The sequence below is a fragment of the Erpetoichthys calabaricus genome, chromosome 4, assembly GCF_900747795.2.
Source record: "Erpetoichthys calabaricus chromosome 4, fErpCal1.3, whole genome shotgun sequence".
Taxonomy (NCBI): Eukaryota; Metazoa; Chordata; class Cladistia; order Polypteriformes; family Polypteridae; genus Erpetoichthys; species Erpetoichthys calabaricus.
This window is the reverse complement of record NC_041397.2, coordinates 214869090-214889142: the sequence shown is the minus strand read 5'-3', so window position 1 is coordinate 214889142 and position 20053 is coordinate 214869090. Positions and strand designations below refer to the sequence as shown.

General features: G+C 36.6%; 1 protein-coding gene across 1 annotated transcript in view; it reads right to left on the bottom strand.

Annotated features, from left to right (window-relative positions):
- Positions 1 to 20053, bottom strand: part of arhgap42a (Rho GTPase activating protein 42a) — a 425370-nt gene that overhangs the window by 81854 nt on the left and 323463 nt on the right. The window contains exons 5-6 of the mRNA XM_028800283.2: positions 6551 to 6652; positions 4768 to 4878 (exon numbers count right to left, since the gene is read on the bottom strand). Of these exons, the coding sequence (XP_028656116.1) occupies positions 4768 to 4878; positions 6551 to 6652 (213 nt within the window). The remainder of the gene's footprint in view (positions 1 to 4767; positions 4879 to 6550; positions 6653 to 20053) is intronic.

Here is a 20053-nt window from a genome sequence, read left to right as displayed (position 1 = left end):
TTCAGTATTGAAGCAATGATTGCAGATTTCAGGGTTTGTGAAGTTATCCGACACTTTTAGAAGTATACAGTGAGAATGTGGTTTGGAATGAATGAGCAGCCCAGTGTTACTGTTCTCGTTTTTATTCTGCCCTTTCCCTTTTGCCTTTCTGATTTAAACATTTGTAAGCATTATATACAGGTATATATAATATTTAAGCTGGTACTGAAACTAATTTTGTAGCTTTCATCATTGGGCAAGAATTGTTTCTTCTATGAAACTGTGATGTTCTTTTCCTTTTTTCTTTATAGTTGTGCTGCCAATAAATATTATTGGAGAAAAAAAATATATAAATAACAATCTCTTACTTTGTGTTAATGAGCATAGACAATTCCATTGTTAGATTTCCTTCTAGTCATGCATTTCACTTCTTTTGGTAAAAAAAATGTATTGTCCCAAAATGAAGTAAAATCATAGCACACCATTATATAAGAAATGGATCTTTGAACATTACCAGAGAATGCATTTTTATAGTCAATTTTTTTAAATGTCTACAAATAATGGGCAGCATGATGCTATTTTTGCAACAAAAAAAAGAAAAAAACTAACAATGAGTAGAACATCAGGCCTTGTATGTGTTGTTCTCCCATTTGTGGTGGGAATGGGGGTGAGCACGACATTAATGACCTCTCTAGTTTAGCTTCTGATGAAATCTTGTTTTCTGAGATAGAATCAATTCTCTTTTCAGTTTATCTGTTTTAACACTTCTTATCTTAGTGAAGGTTCTGAAGAGTCGGTGCCTATGCATTATCAAGGGCAAGTTTGAAGCACATTGTCGATTAAGTACAAGTTCATTGCGGAGCATATACAAACAAAGTCACTGACACAAATGAATTAAAGAGAGCAATTAAACTGAAGCCAGATCTTCTGTAGTGCACTGAGGAAAACCATGTGAACACAACTGCAGCATACACATAGTGGCAAAGAACCTACCCAGACCCAAGACAAAACCTGGAGTAAGGTTACATATTTTACAATAATAAAATGCTATAATAAAATATAGTCAATGTTTTAAAGAAAAGATTCCTGCCCAAATGTTTTAGCTTAAGGTGGTTCAAGAATGTTACGTTATGTTTTATTGAGATTCAGTATAGTGTCACTTTGTGTTTCATCGAGGAAGTAATTCTGACATGCAGAGTTAGCTTATTCTACATCTGTATACCTTTGAAAAATGCTGGTTAATGTAAATACTGTAGCTAACAATGAAAAAGACCTCACAACTATGATGAAAAAATTATCAGTTTATTTGGAATTGATGACAATACGTAAAATATTGCACTGACATTAGAATGAAAATTGCAAGACAATTTTAAGCTGCAGCCAACAGTTTTCTGAACCCACTTATTTGCAGGGCCATGGGCTTCTAAAGCTACAGCAGACACATTCTTACTGAGTTATCCAGCATTCAGCATAGCATATACAGATACAGAAGGAATCCTAACCAGAGATAATCAACATGGACACTGGGAGGATATGTAAACCAAACACAGTGACAGGGCCAGGGTTAGGACTCGGGGTCCTGAGGCTGTGAGGCAACAGCACTAAGCGCTATACTAACCTCATTACAAAGCCAGCTGTGTATTCAATTAAATACAGAAATGTCTTTAAAATTCATTTTGTAAATTTAATTTTTATTTATGTAATAGCTCTATAAAGTACTTCAGCAAGAGGTACACTAAAAAAGATTGCATGCACAGTTTTATTAATCAGAAAGGAATGCATACAATGTCAGCATGAAAGAAACAAATACAAACATCAATGTCCGGTAAATGAATTGAGAAAATTTTTTCATAGCTAATGGTCAAAAGTATCAGTAGTTTGTATTGTTTGCCCGTTTTTTGGTGTACTTGGCAGGCAATTCTGTGCGAAAATAGTTATTCTTTCTAAATTTTGATGTTTTCTAAAGGACATTTTAATTCCTTGTTTACGAGCAATTTCTTATTAAAGTGTTTCATGCAAACTATAGCACTCAGTTATTTGAACACATCCTCCTCCTGATGTGGCAACTGCATCCCTTTTGTGTGAAACATATAATATAGGCTGTATACATTTTTAATGCTGCTGCAGGTGGAACCTGCTAATGCAGCAGTCCCTAACTAAAATGTTAAAATTAGGGGCCTGGCCACTAACAGCTACAAAACATTATGCCATTTTAACAAAAACTGGCACATCAAAGAGGACTGCATCCATGGAGACGTGGTTAGTAAAATAATCTGCTAAGTGAAACTTGCTTCTAATTTCCCCAGAAATTAACTTTGCACATGTAGTACAAATCAAGAGGCATTGTAGTTACTGATGTGTTTTATACAGTAAAATAGTCTAATAAAAAAAGGCTGCAAATTTCACAATTTGAGCAACGCAGAACAGAACAGAACTAATAGAGAATCACATAATCAGGCGCTGATTTGGAATTAGGCTCATTTCAGCACCTCACTATATTTCTGTTTTCACAGACACCTGAAGAACATGGAAATTACTGAGAGCTAACAACAAAGAAAGATGTGCCAATTGTAATATGAAATAATAAAAACATGACGTAATATAACAATGTTAAACCCTCTTAATCCTATGTCAGACAGAAGCCTGACCTGGCCTGGGTCCATTTACACACACCCATAATCAAGCTAACATGTGGGCCATGTTGGAATCGATTAAACTAACACACACACACATCTGTTTGAATGTGGATGAAAAACCCACAAAGACATGGAGATAATGAGCACACTTCTCAAAGACAGCTACAAGGAATGAGATCCAAACCTAGGGTGCTGGATCTATGAAACAATAACCAGTAATTGTGTATTACTGATAATGGTATCCTGGTTATCAAACAACTAGACGTATTTTTTTATTCAACATTTTTTACACTAGAAAATTGGTCAGAATGCTGAATGCACACCAAAAAAAAAATACAATAACAATTGGACAGTAGTAACAAAGTAGTAAAGGAGTACAAATGCCTTTGTTTTGATACACAGTGAATGAGGCCTTACAGCTCCAGGCACATTGACTTTTTCTGGGTATTCCAGTTTCTCTCCAGTCTTCAAAGGTAAGCATGTTAGCTAACTGGTTTTCTCTAAATTTTTCTTGTGTGAATAACTGTTTGTAGTTTGGGTAACTAGTAGTCATGAAGTCCAGTAAAGGGTGAGCTATGAATTTGTACCCAGTGCTGCTAGGACAGGCTCCCTCTTCCTGCAACCCTGTAATAAGGTTTCAGAATGTGGGCAGATAGATGTTACTATTAGAAGAACATCACTGTTACACTATCACCAGTTTTTTTTTTGGTTGTATATTCCAATTAATCTTTTTATTATATTTCAGTTTAATAAACTTTGATAAACTAAACTACTCATTTAGAACTGCACAGCATCCCCCTGAACATCATTAAAATGATTGCATCCTGTTATTGCACCAGAGCAATTTCTGACACAACATAATGTGGTACAGTTCATATTTATAATTTTGTATCTAAAGTGTGTCATTTTTTTTTACTTTGCTTACTGTATTAATAAAGTACTCTGTGTATACTGGAATAATTAGCATTGCTCACTAATTTTATTTTTTAATCAAGCTAAATTATTGTATTAATATATGCAATTTGCACATACAATTACTAGTTATGGAGCTTTTTATAACAGTTTACTAGCTTGAAAAAGTAATAATCATCTACAGTCTGAAATAATTTGGCTTCCTGGGTGCACATTATTAAGCCTTACTGAAAACTTATAATAAAAAAGCACGGCATGGAAAGCTTCAGGGTGCTCACTGATTGGATGTTGAAATAGGATTCAAAGAGGGGCTATCTTTACTTTTATACATGTGAAATTCAAGTAATTCAGTAGTACACCCTGGGGAGCTACCTTGCTAAGTTAAAAAAAAATGTAGGAAAGCACAGTGAGCTAAAATAAATCTTTGATACTGTGTGCAGCCTGATCCAGCTGTTTTGAGAAATATTTGGAGCAGAGCAATTAGGTGAATACAAAAGACTGACAACGTGTGTAATAATTTGAGCTGAACTATTTTATGTAGTCTTTCTGCTCTTTCTTCCCCTAGCAAAAATGTTGGTTTGCTGTTTAGAAGAGGTTGAGCTTGTTACTACCAATTAAAAATATTTAATTAATATGGAGCTAATTCATTATTAACCCTAACCCTTAGAATTTTTGACAGTTACTTCTGCTCTTTTGTGGTGTCATGAAGTGCACTTTTGGTCTCCATATATTAGTTTTTGAGGACAGAGGAGATATTTCTTAGGGAAACAACACAGAAAAATAAGAGAGGATATTAGAAGACACAGATTAAAAGAAATGAAGCATGAGAGAGTAATATGAAACTGAGCATAGTATACTTTTAGGGCTGTAAATTCTTTAAAAAAATTTTTTTTTTGCATTTATATAGTGCTTTTCTCACTACTCAAAGTGCTCAACAATTGCAGGTTAAGGGCCCAACAGAGCAGAGTCCCTATTGGTATTTACAGGATTCGAACCGGCAACCTTCCAATTGCCAGTGCAGATCCCTAGCCTCAGAGCCACCACTCTGTAGGTAAATACTTACTGTTTTGTGTTGAAATAAAAAGAATTAAAACAAATCAAAAAGTTCAATTTATTGGTTAGGGGATTTTACGTAATAGCATGGAAAACAGTGATATACTGTATATATTAAGAAAATTAGCTGCTTTTCAGCCTTTGTACTACTGGAGCAGCTTCTGCTTAGTCCATTCACAGATCATACCGGTTCAACAAACTCAAATTTCTTCTTCTCTTGAACTTCCTGAACTTTGAAGACGTATTCGAGAGAAGCATCACAAAAGTTTTGTTTCTCTTTATCTATCTGGACATCAGCCTGAAAACAAAAAGAAAACAGGATTTACAGAGAAAGGTCTTGATTTGCTGCTTTTGGCTATGCAGCTATAAGCACCACAGGTGTTAAACTTCTCAGAGTAAAATGAATAATTCTAAGCACTGCCTTATTTTATTAAAAAAATGGCAAAGAACTAAATATTAAGTATTCTGAAAAAAACTGCCCAAGGGTGTGTTGTCTACCTGTACTTAATTACATGAATATTTAATGTGGTCTTATAAAACTGAGAAACCAGATACTATAAGATTTACACAGCATTAAGCCAAGCAACAAGCTGAACTAGACTGATGAGCTTAAATTGTCATAATGACTGAAGAAATAAATCTTATTTAAGTAGTGCTGTCAAAGAGGAAGAGATGACCAATAAGATAAACTACAAACAAGTTAAAATAAATTCTTTAAAGTTTTCCGTGCTAATCTTTGGTAGTGCTGGTCAGTTGAGGTCTTAGGCAAATTGCTATTCCTGTTCCTTTTCATCTGCTATAAGAAGCCCAGCTGCCCAGAAGGAGGCATCATTTGAATCAAAACAACCTGCCGGATTGAGCTCCCGTATACGACCTTAAATTCTGCAGCTAAGGGCCGAATACTCTTATTATTATTTCGCCCAGGGATTATGTGTACAAACACAAAAAGGCGAGTTTTTTGTTGGACTTTGCTCAGTTATACATGACAATGCAACTTTCATCATTTCTGTGACATGTCATTCCTGCACCCAGCCATAACGCATTATGTGCATTATGTTTGGGATAGAACTTACCTTCAAAATGTGACTTAACAATGCACAGGTACTTTTGTAAAGAATAATAAAGCATCCTAAGCTATGGTCAAATGCCTCCTTAAACTATATAATACAAATCTCTAACAAATTCAGAGGGACATATAAACATTGCCTGAAAGACAAACTACATCTTATTAGAGAACTTGGATTTTGTTACACAGCAATAAGCTTCACAGCATGTGCAGTAAGCAATAAAGTACTCATTTACTTTGAAATGAACATGATGAACATGTATCTTTATCATTCACGATGTTATGCTTTTATTCAGCCCACTTTTTGTTTTGTACTTGGTAAAAAAAAAGAGAAAAATTGTCTTTCATAAAGAGCAGCCCTTCAAAGAAAGTCCCCCGCAAATAGAATTCTGAAACTCTTCTTATATATCACAAATAGTCTCATTATTCTAGTTGGAGCCTATGATTCTCCACGTTTTTTAAAAAAGCACGACTTGTTTGACTACCAGTAGTTCAGGCAGTAGATCATTACACATGCACATCTAAGCCTTTTTTATTGATTTCTGTATTACTGAATGACTGATCTCCTGGAAGGGGGTCAAGGTAATTTTGTGCTTTTGAAACAACACTGCATTTAGTTGTACAGCAAGATGAATAAATTATTGATAATGGCTAATAAACACTACTGTGCAACTGATCCATAAACAGAAATATAAAAAATAATACATAGGATCTACTGAAGCAAAGTTAGTTGATGTAGATTACAGTACTCTACTTGCTTAATTATGCATCATCTAAATCAATATTGCAACATAAATTTCAAGCCTAAAAAGTCTTTTGAGGGTTTCAAGAATTACTTGAAGCTGTGTAATATTTTGTAGATTGTTTTTTTAATGTCGTCCATATAACAGCCGATGGTACCCACCTCTTGTAACAAAGTTTCCTTTTTCTTAGATGATAAATTCAGGTGTTTTTCTAATATGGCACAGTACTTCTCACTTTCTTTGTCAAATTTCTTCTTTCCTTCCTACAAAGGAAAACAGAAGATTTATTTATCTCTCCGATCATCAATGAACAGAAACAGGTACATAAAGGTGGTGACAGAAACACTATCCTGACAAGAAAAATTACAGGATCGTCTCGCTCAAATGCATAACATATAAAGGCTGTGCTTATTTCATGAACTCCTCTCAAAGCCCAATTTTTGCAACACTTTCACAATATTTTTGAACTGATATCTGTTTTTATTTTCAAATTCAGTGGGTAAAAATGGTTCAAAGTTATATTTCCTTTATACATAAAGGAAAAAAAATAACCAAAACACATTACAAATAGAAAGGTTTATATTCTTTACCACTAGATGGTAACATTATGCCATTAGTAACAGAACTTACTTGCCAAAGCATCCACAGTATATAATAATTTTTAGAAGAATTGCCATGTTCATATACTCCTCGAGTGTTACAGGGAATGATAAACACAGTATATATCTGCACAGAATTCTGTGAATCGGTTTCTCTACATTTTTGAGTATAAGAATGAAAAGGAACAGGCTCTCGTGTGCATTTGCATGTGACTCATGCTAACAGTTTATCAAATGGAGACTTTAGAGCATGGAAAGTAGTAAGAGGGCTGCATTTAGAAGCATTATAGACCTTTAGTTTGAAAGTGTCTGAGAAAGAAGAAGAGGAATTAAAGAGTATAAGGTAACAGTTTACACATACTGTGTATCTATACATGTGACTATAGAAATAAATATGTTTATGAACAGGAGACTTGTCGGAAACAGGTAATGACAATATTGGGAGTACCACTATATACAAGCTAATACTGGGAAAAGGTGTGCCGGCAACACATCCATGTTCCACTCTCCCTTACTTCAAACTCCTTTTCAGTACCCTTCACATCACTTCCTTCTGCTCTCCCAAGTCTTTGCATTTTCTAATGTCAGTAAAGCTGTCTGTAAATTTTCCTTATCTGAAAATGTTAAGTAAAGCTGTGAGAAATTAACTTTTTAACAAATGTGACTATAAGAAATTTTGCTCTTCATTTTAATGATATCAATATGTTAAAGACAGATAACTAATAAAAACAGTGAAATATTAGTTTACCTTTACTCGGTCAATAAAAATTAACAGAATGTAATTTCATGACTTAGAAACAGTACAGTGAAACTAGGCTATTACACTACAAGATGTAAAAAATGACGACTTTAGGGATACAAATATATGGACTGTTTTGCTTTTGATGGTTTGATTGAATCTGTATTTTTATAGTTTTTATTTCACGAAATTCCAAAGTGCCAGGTTGCAAAGTTGTCTTTGAGTCTTAATATTCCTCTCTAAATGTGCATTCCTCTAATCTCAAAAATACTCTAGCTCAGGGGCAAGGGAACAAATTTTTAAGTATTTGTATGTATATTTTAATATATGCATATAACTTTGAACTAAGCTGATTACATGCTTTAAACAATAAGAAACAGACAGAACTTTATTTGGCCTGTGGGGGAAATTTGGCTTTTTACAGAAAATCTATAAATAAATAGTGTTATGCATGTGCGCCTGGGGAGCACCTTCCAAGCATAGACAAGGTAAGCAATACCACCCCGGGGTGTGAGGGGGCGCTGTAGCTGAAAATGGGTTCTCTTTTGCCTCAGGCCAGATCCGATACCCAAGAAGGTTGTCTGGCACTCCCCATCCTCTACTCAGACTCACCACACCCCCTTCTGGCATAGCCACCATAAAAATGGATACAACCAAAAGAATAGCTTCAGAATTTGACTCATAATCGCTGAGGATGGAGACCATGATGAAGCCTTATTATTAGATAGCAAGAAATTATAATAAAGGAGTTTTTCAGTAGTTTTTTGTTGCTGTGGATCTCTTATCTTGGTCACAATAGATAAGTATATATACATACCCACTATGGTCTGAACACACACACCAGCATCTCTCAAAATGAAGAAAATTTTAAAAAGAAAGAAAAGAAAACTTCTGACTTGACTGTCACAATCCCAGTGAAGCATTATGCAGGTATATTGCTGTTGGTATAAAGGAGCCCCGTAGCGTTTCTTCTGCTGAATAATTTGTTGGCTGAAAGTCCTCAGTATTAGTGTGTCACAGAGAGGGTGTATAGCATTGTTCATAATGGCATTCAGTTTTGTTTTAATTCTCTCCTTTACTTCTATCTGAAGGAGGTCAAGAGTGTGTCCTATAACTGAACCTGCCCTTTTAATTAGCTTGTTGATACGGTGGCTGTCTCTTCAAATAATATTACCAGCCCAGCACACCACAGTGTAGATTACTGGCATTGTCCATAACAGAGTTATAGAAGATATGAAGGATGTCACTTCCCACATTAAAGGAATGCAGTCTCCTATGGAATAAGAGCCTGCTCTGCCCTTTCCTATATTGTCCCTCATTATTCTGAGACAAGTCCAACCTGTTAAGGTGGACCCCCAAGTACTTGTAGAAGTGGATCACCTCTACATCCACTTCTTGAATACTGACTGGACATAGAGACCCTTTGGTCTTTGGTGCAGAGAAAGTACATAACCAGTTCTTTGGTTTTGCTAATTCTCTTTGCACCAAGAAACAAAGTTCTCCACTTGACTTCTATGTCTCACGTTTTGTAGAAATATATTTAGGCACAAGGTGGGATGACAGCATAGTGCTTAGCACAGCTCCCTCACAGATTCATCATCCTGGGTTTGAAATGAATCCCATGCCCATTTATTGTCCACATGGAGTCTGAATGTATCTGCATGGGCTTTTCACTGAGTACTCTAGTTTTCCTATCACATCCCACATGATGAGTAAGTTTAGTTAACTGGTAATTTTAAACAGTCCTCTTCTGTGTGTTGGCATGGGTGTGTATAGGCCCTGTGTCAGACTAGTGGCCTGTCCTGGGGTAAAGTGTAGTAAGCAGCTTTAAGAATAATATATTACATTTAGGGGGAAAAATCCATATTAATTGTTTACCTCATGTGTACACATTTCGAGGGGATATAATGGAAATAGCATACCAATTTTCAGTGTTATTCTTTATAGTTGAGTAAAAACATCAATTCCATTACACATTCATATAAAGTGAAATACCACAGTTTTTTTTGCAAATCAACATGCAAAATATTTTATTTTGATATTAGTTGCCTGTAGAGATCATGTTTCCTATTTAAGGCCAGCCAACATGTATTCAACAAGCCATCTACCAAAACAAACATGCAATGTGTGCCTCAAGAGACATGGATATTCGCTACATCTTTTAGCAGCATAAAAAATGTTAAAAATTTTTTTAAAAGAGTAAACACTGTATGCAGAAAAAGTGCACAGTTCCCAGCATTATTATGGTGATTCATTATTATGAAAATTTGTTCTACAAGGTGCCCATCCAAGTTTGGTTTCCACTTTGCACCTGCTGCTGCTGAGTCAAGCATCTGTTCTGTGTGACGCTGATATGGATAAACAGGTTGGAAAGTGGATGAAGGACTATGGCAAAAAAAAAGAAAGTTAAGTTGTGTCTTACAGGAAATGGCAAGATGTGCTAGGTCTTACTGTTACTTCGAATTACATGATGTGCTGATGCTGCACTTACTGCACTACATGGCAGCAGTTTTGAATGGAAAGGGAATCAGGAGAAGTCGCAAAGTCTGAATAACAAGCCAAAACTGTGAAAACATTAAAAAAGAAATAAACAGCGCTTGGGAAGTGGATCAAGTATTGTAGTCAGAATAAAGTGTGGGATTTTGTTGCCATAATGGAACATGAAACCAGAGTCACACTCACCAAACGTTATGTGTATTGAAGGAATGGAAGAATTTTTGTAATCAAAACACTAACAAAAGTGACCGATTTTCTTAAAAAGTAAAGTGCTGATTTATAGATTATTGAATTTTGTGTTTATGGCTGATCCCTGCCTTCTGCAGGCTTAGCATCCAGTGACACTGAAATGAAAATGGGTATGATAACTAATGAATGAATGGTTTACCTTTGTAAATGAAAAAAATAATAATCTGAAATACTTTTCTAGCCAGTAGCCATTTTTGCATGTCCAGTACATGATGAGGCAGCTTAGCTTTCACACTCTGTCATGTAATGACCTTCATGGTTAACTGTTTTTCCAAGTTAAACATTCTATCAACAAAAGACGATCCTTTGACCTTATGACTCTTTTTTTTTAACATATATATGATTTTTTAAATCACAGACTTTGGGAATTCAGGTGTTGTGTCCTGCTGTAGGGAGTGCTTAAGAACAATCAGCACCATCTGCTTGTGCTTGTGCCCAACCCAGTGCTGAATTAGAAATTAGCACTAGCATTAGCACTGATCCACATCCTGCTTCCAGGTAGCTGTGCATTTTGATGCGGCTCAGGGTTTATAATTTGATACAATCACCTTAAACAAAATAAGATTATGCTGAATTATGGCAAGCCTAGTGTCTAAATTTCCTATCTAAATAAAATGCTCTTGATGCAAACAAATTTTGCAGTGCACAAAGTATAAAACCCATCTTTGGAAAAGATGTCTGCTATTGCCTTTGTGTAATTTCATAGAAGAAAGTTTTTCAAGTCACATGATTCAGACAGAATAGCCAGTTCAGGTGACAAACTGTAATTAATCACTTCTGTCAGGATTAATCAATCACAATACAGTAACTCAGATTTCGAGTACTTGACTGACATGGACACTTAAAAATAGCCGACTAATTGTACACAATAATAAATGTGCATTCCAAGGAGTGTGCGAGTCTAAACATAGGGAGCAACATCATTAATTCAATACTAAAATCTGAGATGGCAGTTAATAAAACAAAAACATGGAGAAATTATTAAATCCTGAACTCAGTTAACATATAATCTTTATAAAATTTGAAAGGTCTTCACATGATGACTAAAGTTGATCATTCTTGATTTGTTCTGACTAAGTCAGGGTGTGTATGTACATGACTTTGGTGTTACACTACAGTTGTTTTTGTTTTTTTCTTTTCATTTTTAGTCATGGGTAATTACTATATTTCATACTATAAAAACAATTTACAAAAGCCCTGAGCAATCTTTGGAATGGGTGGACACTCGTAAAATGTAGTTTAATATAGATGGATAGATACATTTATATAGTGCTTTTCTAGACAACTCAAAGTGTTTCACACAGACAGTAGAGGAGTAGAGTAGTATCCCCCTAGATTATGCGACGGCAGTCATTCTTGGGCCAGTACGCTCATCACACATTAGCTATTAGGTGGTGAACAGGTAAGAGAGATAGTTTACCAATAAAGGACAGGAGATAATGAGGTGCCAGAATGACAAGACCATGGTGGGCAAAATAGATAGGATACAGAGTACAGCATACAATTTTCTTTTTTTTTAATTGATTTTATTGAAATCACACAACATTCCATACAAATACATCAATTTTACAAGAATAGGATTGAAAACAAATTAACCCCCACCCCTGAGAAAGAGAGCATGGCCAGCAGAATTAAATTTAAACCTAGTAAAAATAAGCAAATAGATAGAGTAATAAGTGAATATAGATAAATGGAGAAGACAAAAAAAAGGGAGAGAATCTGAGCACTGAGCACCTCAGTGCTTTAAAAGCTTATTCTAAAATGTTATTGATTAGACCCTGCCAGGTTTGGAAAAATTTCTGCACAGATCCACTAAGTGAGAATTTTATTTTTTCCAGTTTCAAATAATATATAACATCAGTTACCCACTGACTTAAAAGGGGAGAGTTAGGATTCTTCCTGTTGAGCAAGATAAGTCTGTGTGCCAATAGTGTAGTGAAGGCAATCACAGTTTGTTTGTCCTTCTCCATTTTAAGCCCCTCTGGAAGTACACCAAACACAGCTGTTAGTAGATTAGGAGGGATTGTGACATCAAGGCTGTCTGAAAGGCATTTAAAAATCTTGGTCCAAAATGAAGTTATTTTGGTGCAGGCCCAGCACATGTGACCCAGTGAGGCTGGAACTTGACTGCAGCATTTGCAGGTTGGATCTTGCCCTGGAAACATTTTGGATAATTTTAAGCGACACAGATGTGCTCAATATATAATTTTTAGTTGAATAATTGTATGCTTTGCACATATGGAGCTCAAGTGAATTCTCTGCATTGCTAGCTTCTACTCCTTTTCTGATATGTTGAGGGAGAGATCCTTTTCCCATTGTCCTCTTGGATCTTTGAAAGGAAGGGGCTGTAAAATGGTTTTATATATTGCAGAGATTCTGTCTGAGTCCTTGAAACTGATGAGTATTTTTTTCCAGCATAGAGGGAGGTGGGAGATGAGGGAAATTGGGCAGGTTCTGTTTAACAAAGTTTCTAATTTGAAGATAGTCAAAGAAATGTGTTGCTGGAAAGTTAAATTTAGAATGTAATTGTTCATAGGATGCAAAGATGTTGTCTATGTACAGATCTCTAAGTGATTTAATCCCAAATGTTTTCCAGACATTAAAAACTGCATATGTTTGCGATGGTTGAAAAAGGTGGTTCACGTGCAGTGGTGCCATCGATAAAAGATTCTCTATCTTAAAATGTTTCCTACATTGGTTCCATATTCTGAGTGAGTGAAGCACTATTGTTTTATTAGTATATTGGTGATAATTTGCATTTATTGGGGCGCAAAGCAAGGAATATAAAGATGAACTGCAGGATTCTATTTCTATTGCAGACAAAGCCTGCATATGTTCATCTATTTGTGTCAATGTCCAGGGTTTTATATGTTGTATGTTTGCTGCCCAGTAGTAAAACTGAAAGTTAGGTAGAGCCATGCCCCCTTCTGCCTTTGTAGGGTCGCTCTTTGGATACGTGGATGTTTTGAATTCCAAATAAATGTGGTTATGGTTGAATCTAATTTCTTAAAAGAACGATTTATTGATGTATATTGGAATATTTTGAAATAAAAAGAGAAGCTTAGGGAGGATATTCATCTTAACATTGTTAATTCTTCCAGCTAAAGTGAGATGAAGGGTTGACCATCTGTGCAAGTCTTGCTTGATTTTTTCCATACAGACAGCAAACTTTTTTGATAAAGAGCTTTATGTTTACTTGTGATGTTTACCCCTAGATATTTAAACTGATCTATAATGATAAAAGGGAAGGTGTCCAATCTAATATTGTGTGCTTGAGAATTCACTGGAAAGAGCACACTTTTAGTCAAATTAATTCTGAGACCAGAAATATTTTGGAATTCTGTTAGTGCTGTTAGGACTGTAGGCACATTATTTTGTGGGTCTGATATATACAGTAACATATCATCTGCATATAAAGAAATTTTCTGTTCAAGTCCTTCTCTGATAATCCCCTTTATCTCTGATGCATTTCGAAAGTGAATTGCCAGCGGCTCAATGGCGATTGCAAAAAGTAGTGGTGACAAGGGGCATCCTTGTCTGGTACCACGTTCTAGTTTAAAGTAGTCTGAATTAATGTTGTTAATACAAAATGAAGCTTCTGGATTGGTATACAGTAGTTTAATCCATGAACAAATGTTTGGCCCAAACCCAAATTTCTCTAATGTAGTGAAAAGGTAGTTCCATTCAATCACGTCAAATGCTTTTACTGCATCCAAGGATAATAAAATGTCTGGGATATTTAACTTTGCGGGTGAGTATATTACATTAAACAGGCGTCGAAGATTGGATACTAAATGTCGACCTTTAATAAATCCAGTTTGATCTTGTGATATTACCGAAGGCAGCACTTTCTCCATCCTTATAGCTAGGACTTTGGAGAGTATTTTAATATCATTATTCAGAAATGAAATTGGTCTGTATGATGCACATTGTAATACATCCTTATTTTGTTTAGGAAAGACGGTGATTGATGCTTGACGAAAAGTTTGAGGTAGAATTTTATTATCTCTAGCTTCTGTTAATGTTGCTAATAGAAGGGGAGCTAGCTGAGTGGAGAACTTCTTATAAAATTCGGTAGGGTAGCCATCGGGGCCTGCTGCTTTCCCACTCTGAAGTGACTTTATAGCATCTAGTAATTCTGGTAGCGTTAGAGGTTTATCCAATTCCTTTGCACTAAAAGTATCTATTTGTGGTATCTGTAATGCATCCAGAAATGCATTAGATTGTATCTTGTTTTCTTTAAACTCAGTAGAATATAAGGATTTACAGTAGTCTGTAAATGTGTACATTATATTTTTATGGTCAATGATCATGTCTCCGTTTGTGTTGGTAATTGCTGGGATTGCATTGCGAACTTCTTGCTTGTGGATTTGTTGAGCTAAGAGCGTATTAGCTTTCTCTCCATGTTCATAGTAATGATGTCTTGATTTTAAAATGAGTTGTTCAGTTTCTTTAGTTGTTAAGAGGTTGATCTCTGAATGCAGAGCCTGCCTTTTCCTATGAAGAGCCTCACTTGGACACCTGCCGTGTTCTTCATCTATTCTAGTAATTTATTTGGTTAGCTTTGATACCTGCTTGCTTTCCAGTTTATTTCTGTGGGAAAGATATAAGATAATCTGTCCTCTTAGGAAGGCCTTCAGGGTTTCCCAGAGTGTCCCTGCAGAGAATTCTGAGGATATATTTGTCTCTAGAAAAAAACTGATTTGTTTTGATATAAATTCTAAGTCTGCTAATAAAAGTGGGTTAAGACACCATCTGCGAGATGAGTATGATGGACATAATGATTTTATCTCCAGGATCAGAAGGGCATGGTCGGAAATAACAATAGCATCGTACTTGCAGGATTTAATCGTAGGCAACAAATGGTTATCTACAAAAAAATAATCAATTCTTGAGTAGCAATGATGCACTGGTGAGTAGAAGGAATATGTTCTTGAATTTGGGTTTAGAAATCTCCAGGGGTCTGATAAGTTGTGGTCAGTTACAAACTGTGTAATTGTCTTTGCAGTGTTAGATGTCATCGCCCCTGTGGCAGGAGACCTATCTAGGTCTGGATATAAAACACAATTAAAATCCCCAGCCATTATAATTTTATGAGTGTTCACATTGGGAATGGATGCAAATACATTTTGGATGAATTCCCTATCGTCCACATTGGGTGCATAAACATTTATCAAGATCACTTTACAATTAAATAAATTACCTATAACAAAAATGTATCTCCCTTCAGGATCAGATACAACATCTGAAACTACTAATGAGACTGTTCTATGTATGAGAATTCCCATACCTCTAGTTTTTTTTGTAAAGCAGGAATGGAACAGTTGGCCTGTCCAGTCTTTTTGCAGCCGGAATTGATCCATGCTCAATAAGCGGGTCTCCTGTAAAAATACTATTTTAGTGTTTAGACCTGTCAGGTGAAAGAATACTTTCCTTCTTTTTAATTCGTGGTTCAGGCCTTTAACATTCCAGCTCACAAAATTAACTGTCCCATCTTGGAGACATTGATTCTTAATTTTTGATGTCATTTTGTAGTCTTAACCAAAAGTGAGACTGCTTTGACCTTAATTTCAAATTTTCCCAAGGGTTATTGCCATGCAGTCTGTTGTTACGTTGGTAATTATAATTACAAGGATTAAAAGAATAGATTACAGATAGCTTGCTCTCTTTCTCTCCCTCCCTAGTTCAACACCACCCCATCCCGCTTTGCCTCCCCACGTGAGGCTGAACCACACTTCACAAAGTCCCAGTCCTCTGACATACCTAAAGACAGAGCACGTCCAAAACAAAACAAGCCCCCAGCAGTGGTGTATGTGAAATAAAATAGATACAGTATCTACTATAAGCATAAACTATAAAAAAAAGAAACAAAAAAAATAGAAAATCTTCAACATTCTTCTAGTAAACCCAGGGAATGGTGTTAAACAGTCTCCTTTAGAATAGTAAAAAGAAAGAAAGAAAAGGGTTACTTATTTAATTTCTTCCACACATACATACATAAACACGTATAACTGTAATTAAAATAAAAACAAATAGTGACCGAGAAGGGAAAAGGATGTATATTTATGGTACCAGTGTCATTGCAAGCAGATCAGACAGCCAGTGATATCTTCTTTACAATGCCATGACAGGGTGCTACTCACGGTCTTATTTCAGGAGAGTGTCGGGATCAGCTTCCTCTCTACTGGTAAATATGTAATGTTTGCCTTGAATCTCCACTTTCAGTTTGGCAGGATACAAGAGGCTGTATCTGATATCGGCTCTTCGTAAACGCTGTTTAATATTATAAAAAGATGCATGCTTAGTAGTAGTTGAGGGTGAGAAGTCAGGGAAAATACGAATTAGGTTATTTTTAAACATAATCTCTTGTTTCTCTCTGAGAAGTGACATTACTTTTAACTTTGATTGTAACTTTTCAAAGCGCACAATAAAGGTCCTGTTCTTAGAGTTGTTCAATCCCTGTATGCGATAAGCTGCAGCTATCTTGGTGTCTGATTTAAAGTCCTCTCCGATTATTTTGGAGAATAGTTCAGCTACAAATTTCACTGGGTTTGGACTTTCGCGATTCTCAGGTAGACCTTCAATTTTAATATTATTCCTTCTGCTTCCATCTTTCAGAGCAGCAAGTCTTTCTCCGAGTTTTTTGCATTCTGAATTCATGGCTGTTGCTTTTCCATCAGCGGTGGATGCTAGAATTTCAGCTGTTTTAATTCGAGTCGTGAATGTCTGCTTAACATCCTCCAGCTGATCGGTAAACATGCTCAGTTTAGACGCATTTTCCTGAATGTGCTCCTCAATTTTTTCCAGCATACAATTAAACCGATCAAACCGATTTTATACACATTTCTCCGAGTCTTTATTATCCTGCCGCAGCTCTTGCAGCTCCCACCGCAGCTTCTCACTTGTCTTCTCGCTTGTCTTCTCACTTATCCTCTCGTTTGTCTTGAGCATACTATTTATTTCTTTCTTTATATCATTCTTTATCTCTTGCGTGAACTCAGCAATCATCACCTTCAGTTCAGACAGATCATTTCTGCTTTCGTGCACCGTAGGTGAAGCTGCAGGCTCTATTACAGCCGATGTTCTCGGCTCGCGAGGAGTAGGTGAAAGCGCGGACTACAAGGCCTTTTCCAGTTTCAAGTGATCTTCTCCAATCGGCGAGCTTTCGTGACCTGCATCACTTGCACATTCGCTCCCATTTTCGCTCTTACCTGGAGACGATGCAGCGGACCGTGGTCCAGAGGAGTCTGGGCTTTCGCCTGTCTGTTCCAGGTCAGTCTCTGATAGGCCGTACATTGAACTTGAACTTGGACTAGCCCGTCTAGCCTTGGATGTAACTTTAAGTTTCTTTTCTGTTTTTTTCTGACCCCCTTTCTTGCCAGCCATGTTTATATATGCTTGCATATACTGTAATAGAACCCTCGGGTTGGATAAATACAGGATACCTCAGGAAAATAAGAAATAATAACACCGCTGCTAACAGAGCTCAGCTTCAGACGTCCATCTCCCGCAACAGACGAGACCAACCCTTACAGCATACAATTTTCAAAGGATATGCAGGGATCTTTTATGACCACAGAGAGGGAGGACCACAGTTTCACTTACTGTCAAAACAATTTTTTGTTGTTTTTACAGCACAGCGTCCCCATCACTGCACTAGGGCATTGGAATCCACACACAGACCACAGCATAAACAGCCCCTGTTACCCTTCCCAACAACTCTTTCTAGTATAAACCCAAGCTTTCTCTCAATGGTCTTCCATCCATGTACTGACCAGGCCCAAACATGCTTAGCTTCAGGTGGGTTACCTCTTCTGAAGTGCACATACTATGGCTGCTGGTGACTCTAAAAAAGTGAAAAGTACTACACTCAGGCAAAAGGAATGTTGATTAAAAATACAACATGGGAGGGCAGTGTCTTACAGATTGCACTCTCTAAAAGAGGATTTAGTGGTCCACGTTGATACAACAGTCTCATTGTATTGACAATGTGCAGAAGCATTTAAAAAAATAAATAAAATATTAGGTTATATTGCAATAATTGTTGAATGTAAATCAAGGAATGTTACACTTGTCTGACTCCTTTTCTACAACCTGGCAATGATTCTACAATTAGCTGATGGACAAAAATTGTTGTTTTCCATTTATGCTAATTAGTTTCTAATTAGTTTTTGATGTATTTGAACAAATCTGTATCAACATAAGTGACAGTTCTGTATTTATTGAGTAGTATAATCTATTCTTGTGTTTTGCCTTGTAGCTTTAACTATTGTACTGTATTCCCAGGGTGGCAATAACAGATTGGCCATTTACAGTAGCTGTATGAAGATGATAACTTGTATTCTGTTTTGTGTATTGTATTTACCCCATTTTTTCATACCCATTGTTCGCCCAACCTGCCTGGAAGTGGGTGTCTCTTTGAATAGCTATTCCCAAGATTTATTCCATTTTTTTTAACTATATAAGGATTTTTTGTTTTGAGAGTTTTTTCTTATCTTCTTAAGGAGTCAAGCCTGGAGGAGCTGTCAAAAAACAGGGCCTGTTAAAGCCCATTGAGGCATTCCTTATGTGACTTTGGGCTATACAAGAAATACATTATATAACGCACTAGTGTGACCACATCTAGAGTACTGTGTGAAGGTCTTTATGCGGTGCAGGGGAGAGCAACCAAGTGTATTCCGTGACTAAAGAGTACAGTAATCCCTCGCTATATCGCGCTTCGCCTTTCGCGGCTTCACTCCATCGCGGATTTTATATGTAAGCATATTTAAATATATATCGCGGATTTTTTGCTGCTTCGTGGGTTTCTGCGGACAATGGGTCTTTTAATTTCTGGTACATGCTTCCTCAGTTGGTTTGCCCAGTTGATTTCATACAAGGGACGCTATTGGCAGATGGCTGAGAAGCTACCCAGCTTACTTTTCTCTTTCTCTTGCGCTGACTTTCTCTGATCCTGACGTAGGGGGATTGAGCAGGGGGGCTGTTCGCACACCTAGACGATACGGACGCTCGTCTAAAAATGCTGAAAGATTATCTTCACGTTGCTATCTTTTGTGCAGCTGCTTCCTGAAACGACATGCTGCACGGTGCTTCGCATACTTAAAAGCTCGAAGGGCACGTATTGATTTTTGCTTGCTTGTTTTTCTCTGTCTCTCTCTCTCTTTCTGTGCTCTTGACGGAGGGGGTGTGAGCTGCCGCCTTCAACAGCTTTGTGCCGCGGTGCTTCGCATACTTAAAAGCCAAACAGCCCTATTGATTTTCCTCTGCCTTTATGACAGTCTCTGCTCCTGACTCCTTTGAAGAGGAAGATATGTTTGCATTCTTTTAATTGTGAGACAGAACTGTCATCTCTGTCTTGTCATGGAGCACAGTTTAAACTTTTGAAAAAGAGACAAATGTTTGTTTGCAGTGTTTGAATAACGTTCCTGTCTCTCTACAACCTCCTGTGTTTCTGCGCAAATCTGTGACCCAAGCATGACAATATAAAAATAACCATATAAACATATGGTTTCTACTTTGCAGATTTTCTTATTTCGCGGGTGGCTCTGGAACGCAACCCCCCGCGATGGAGGAGGGATTAC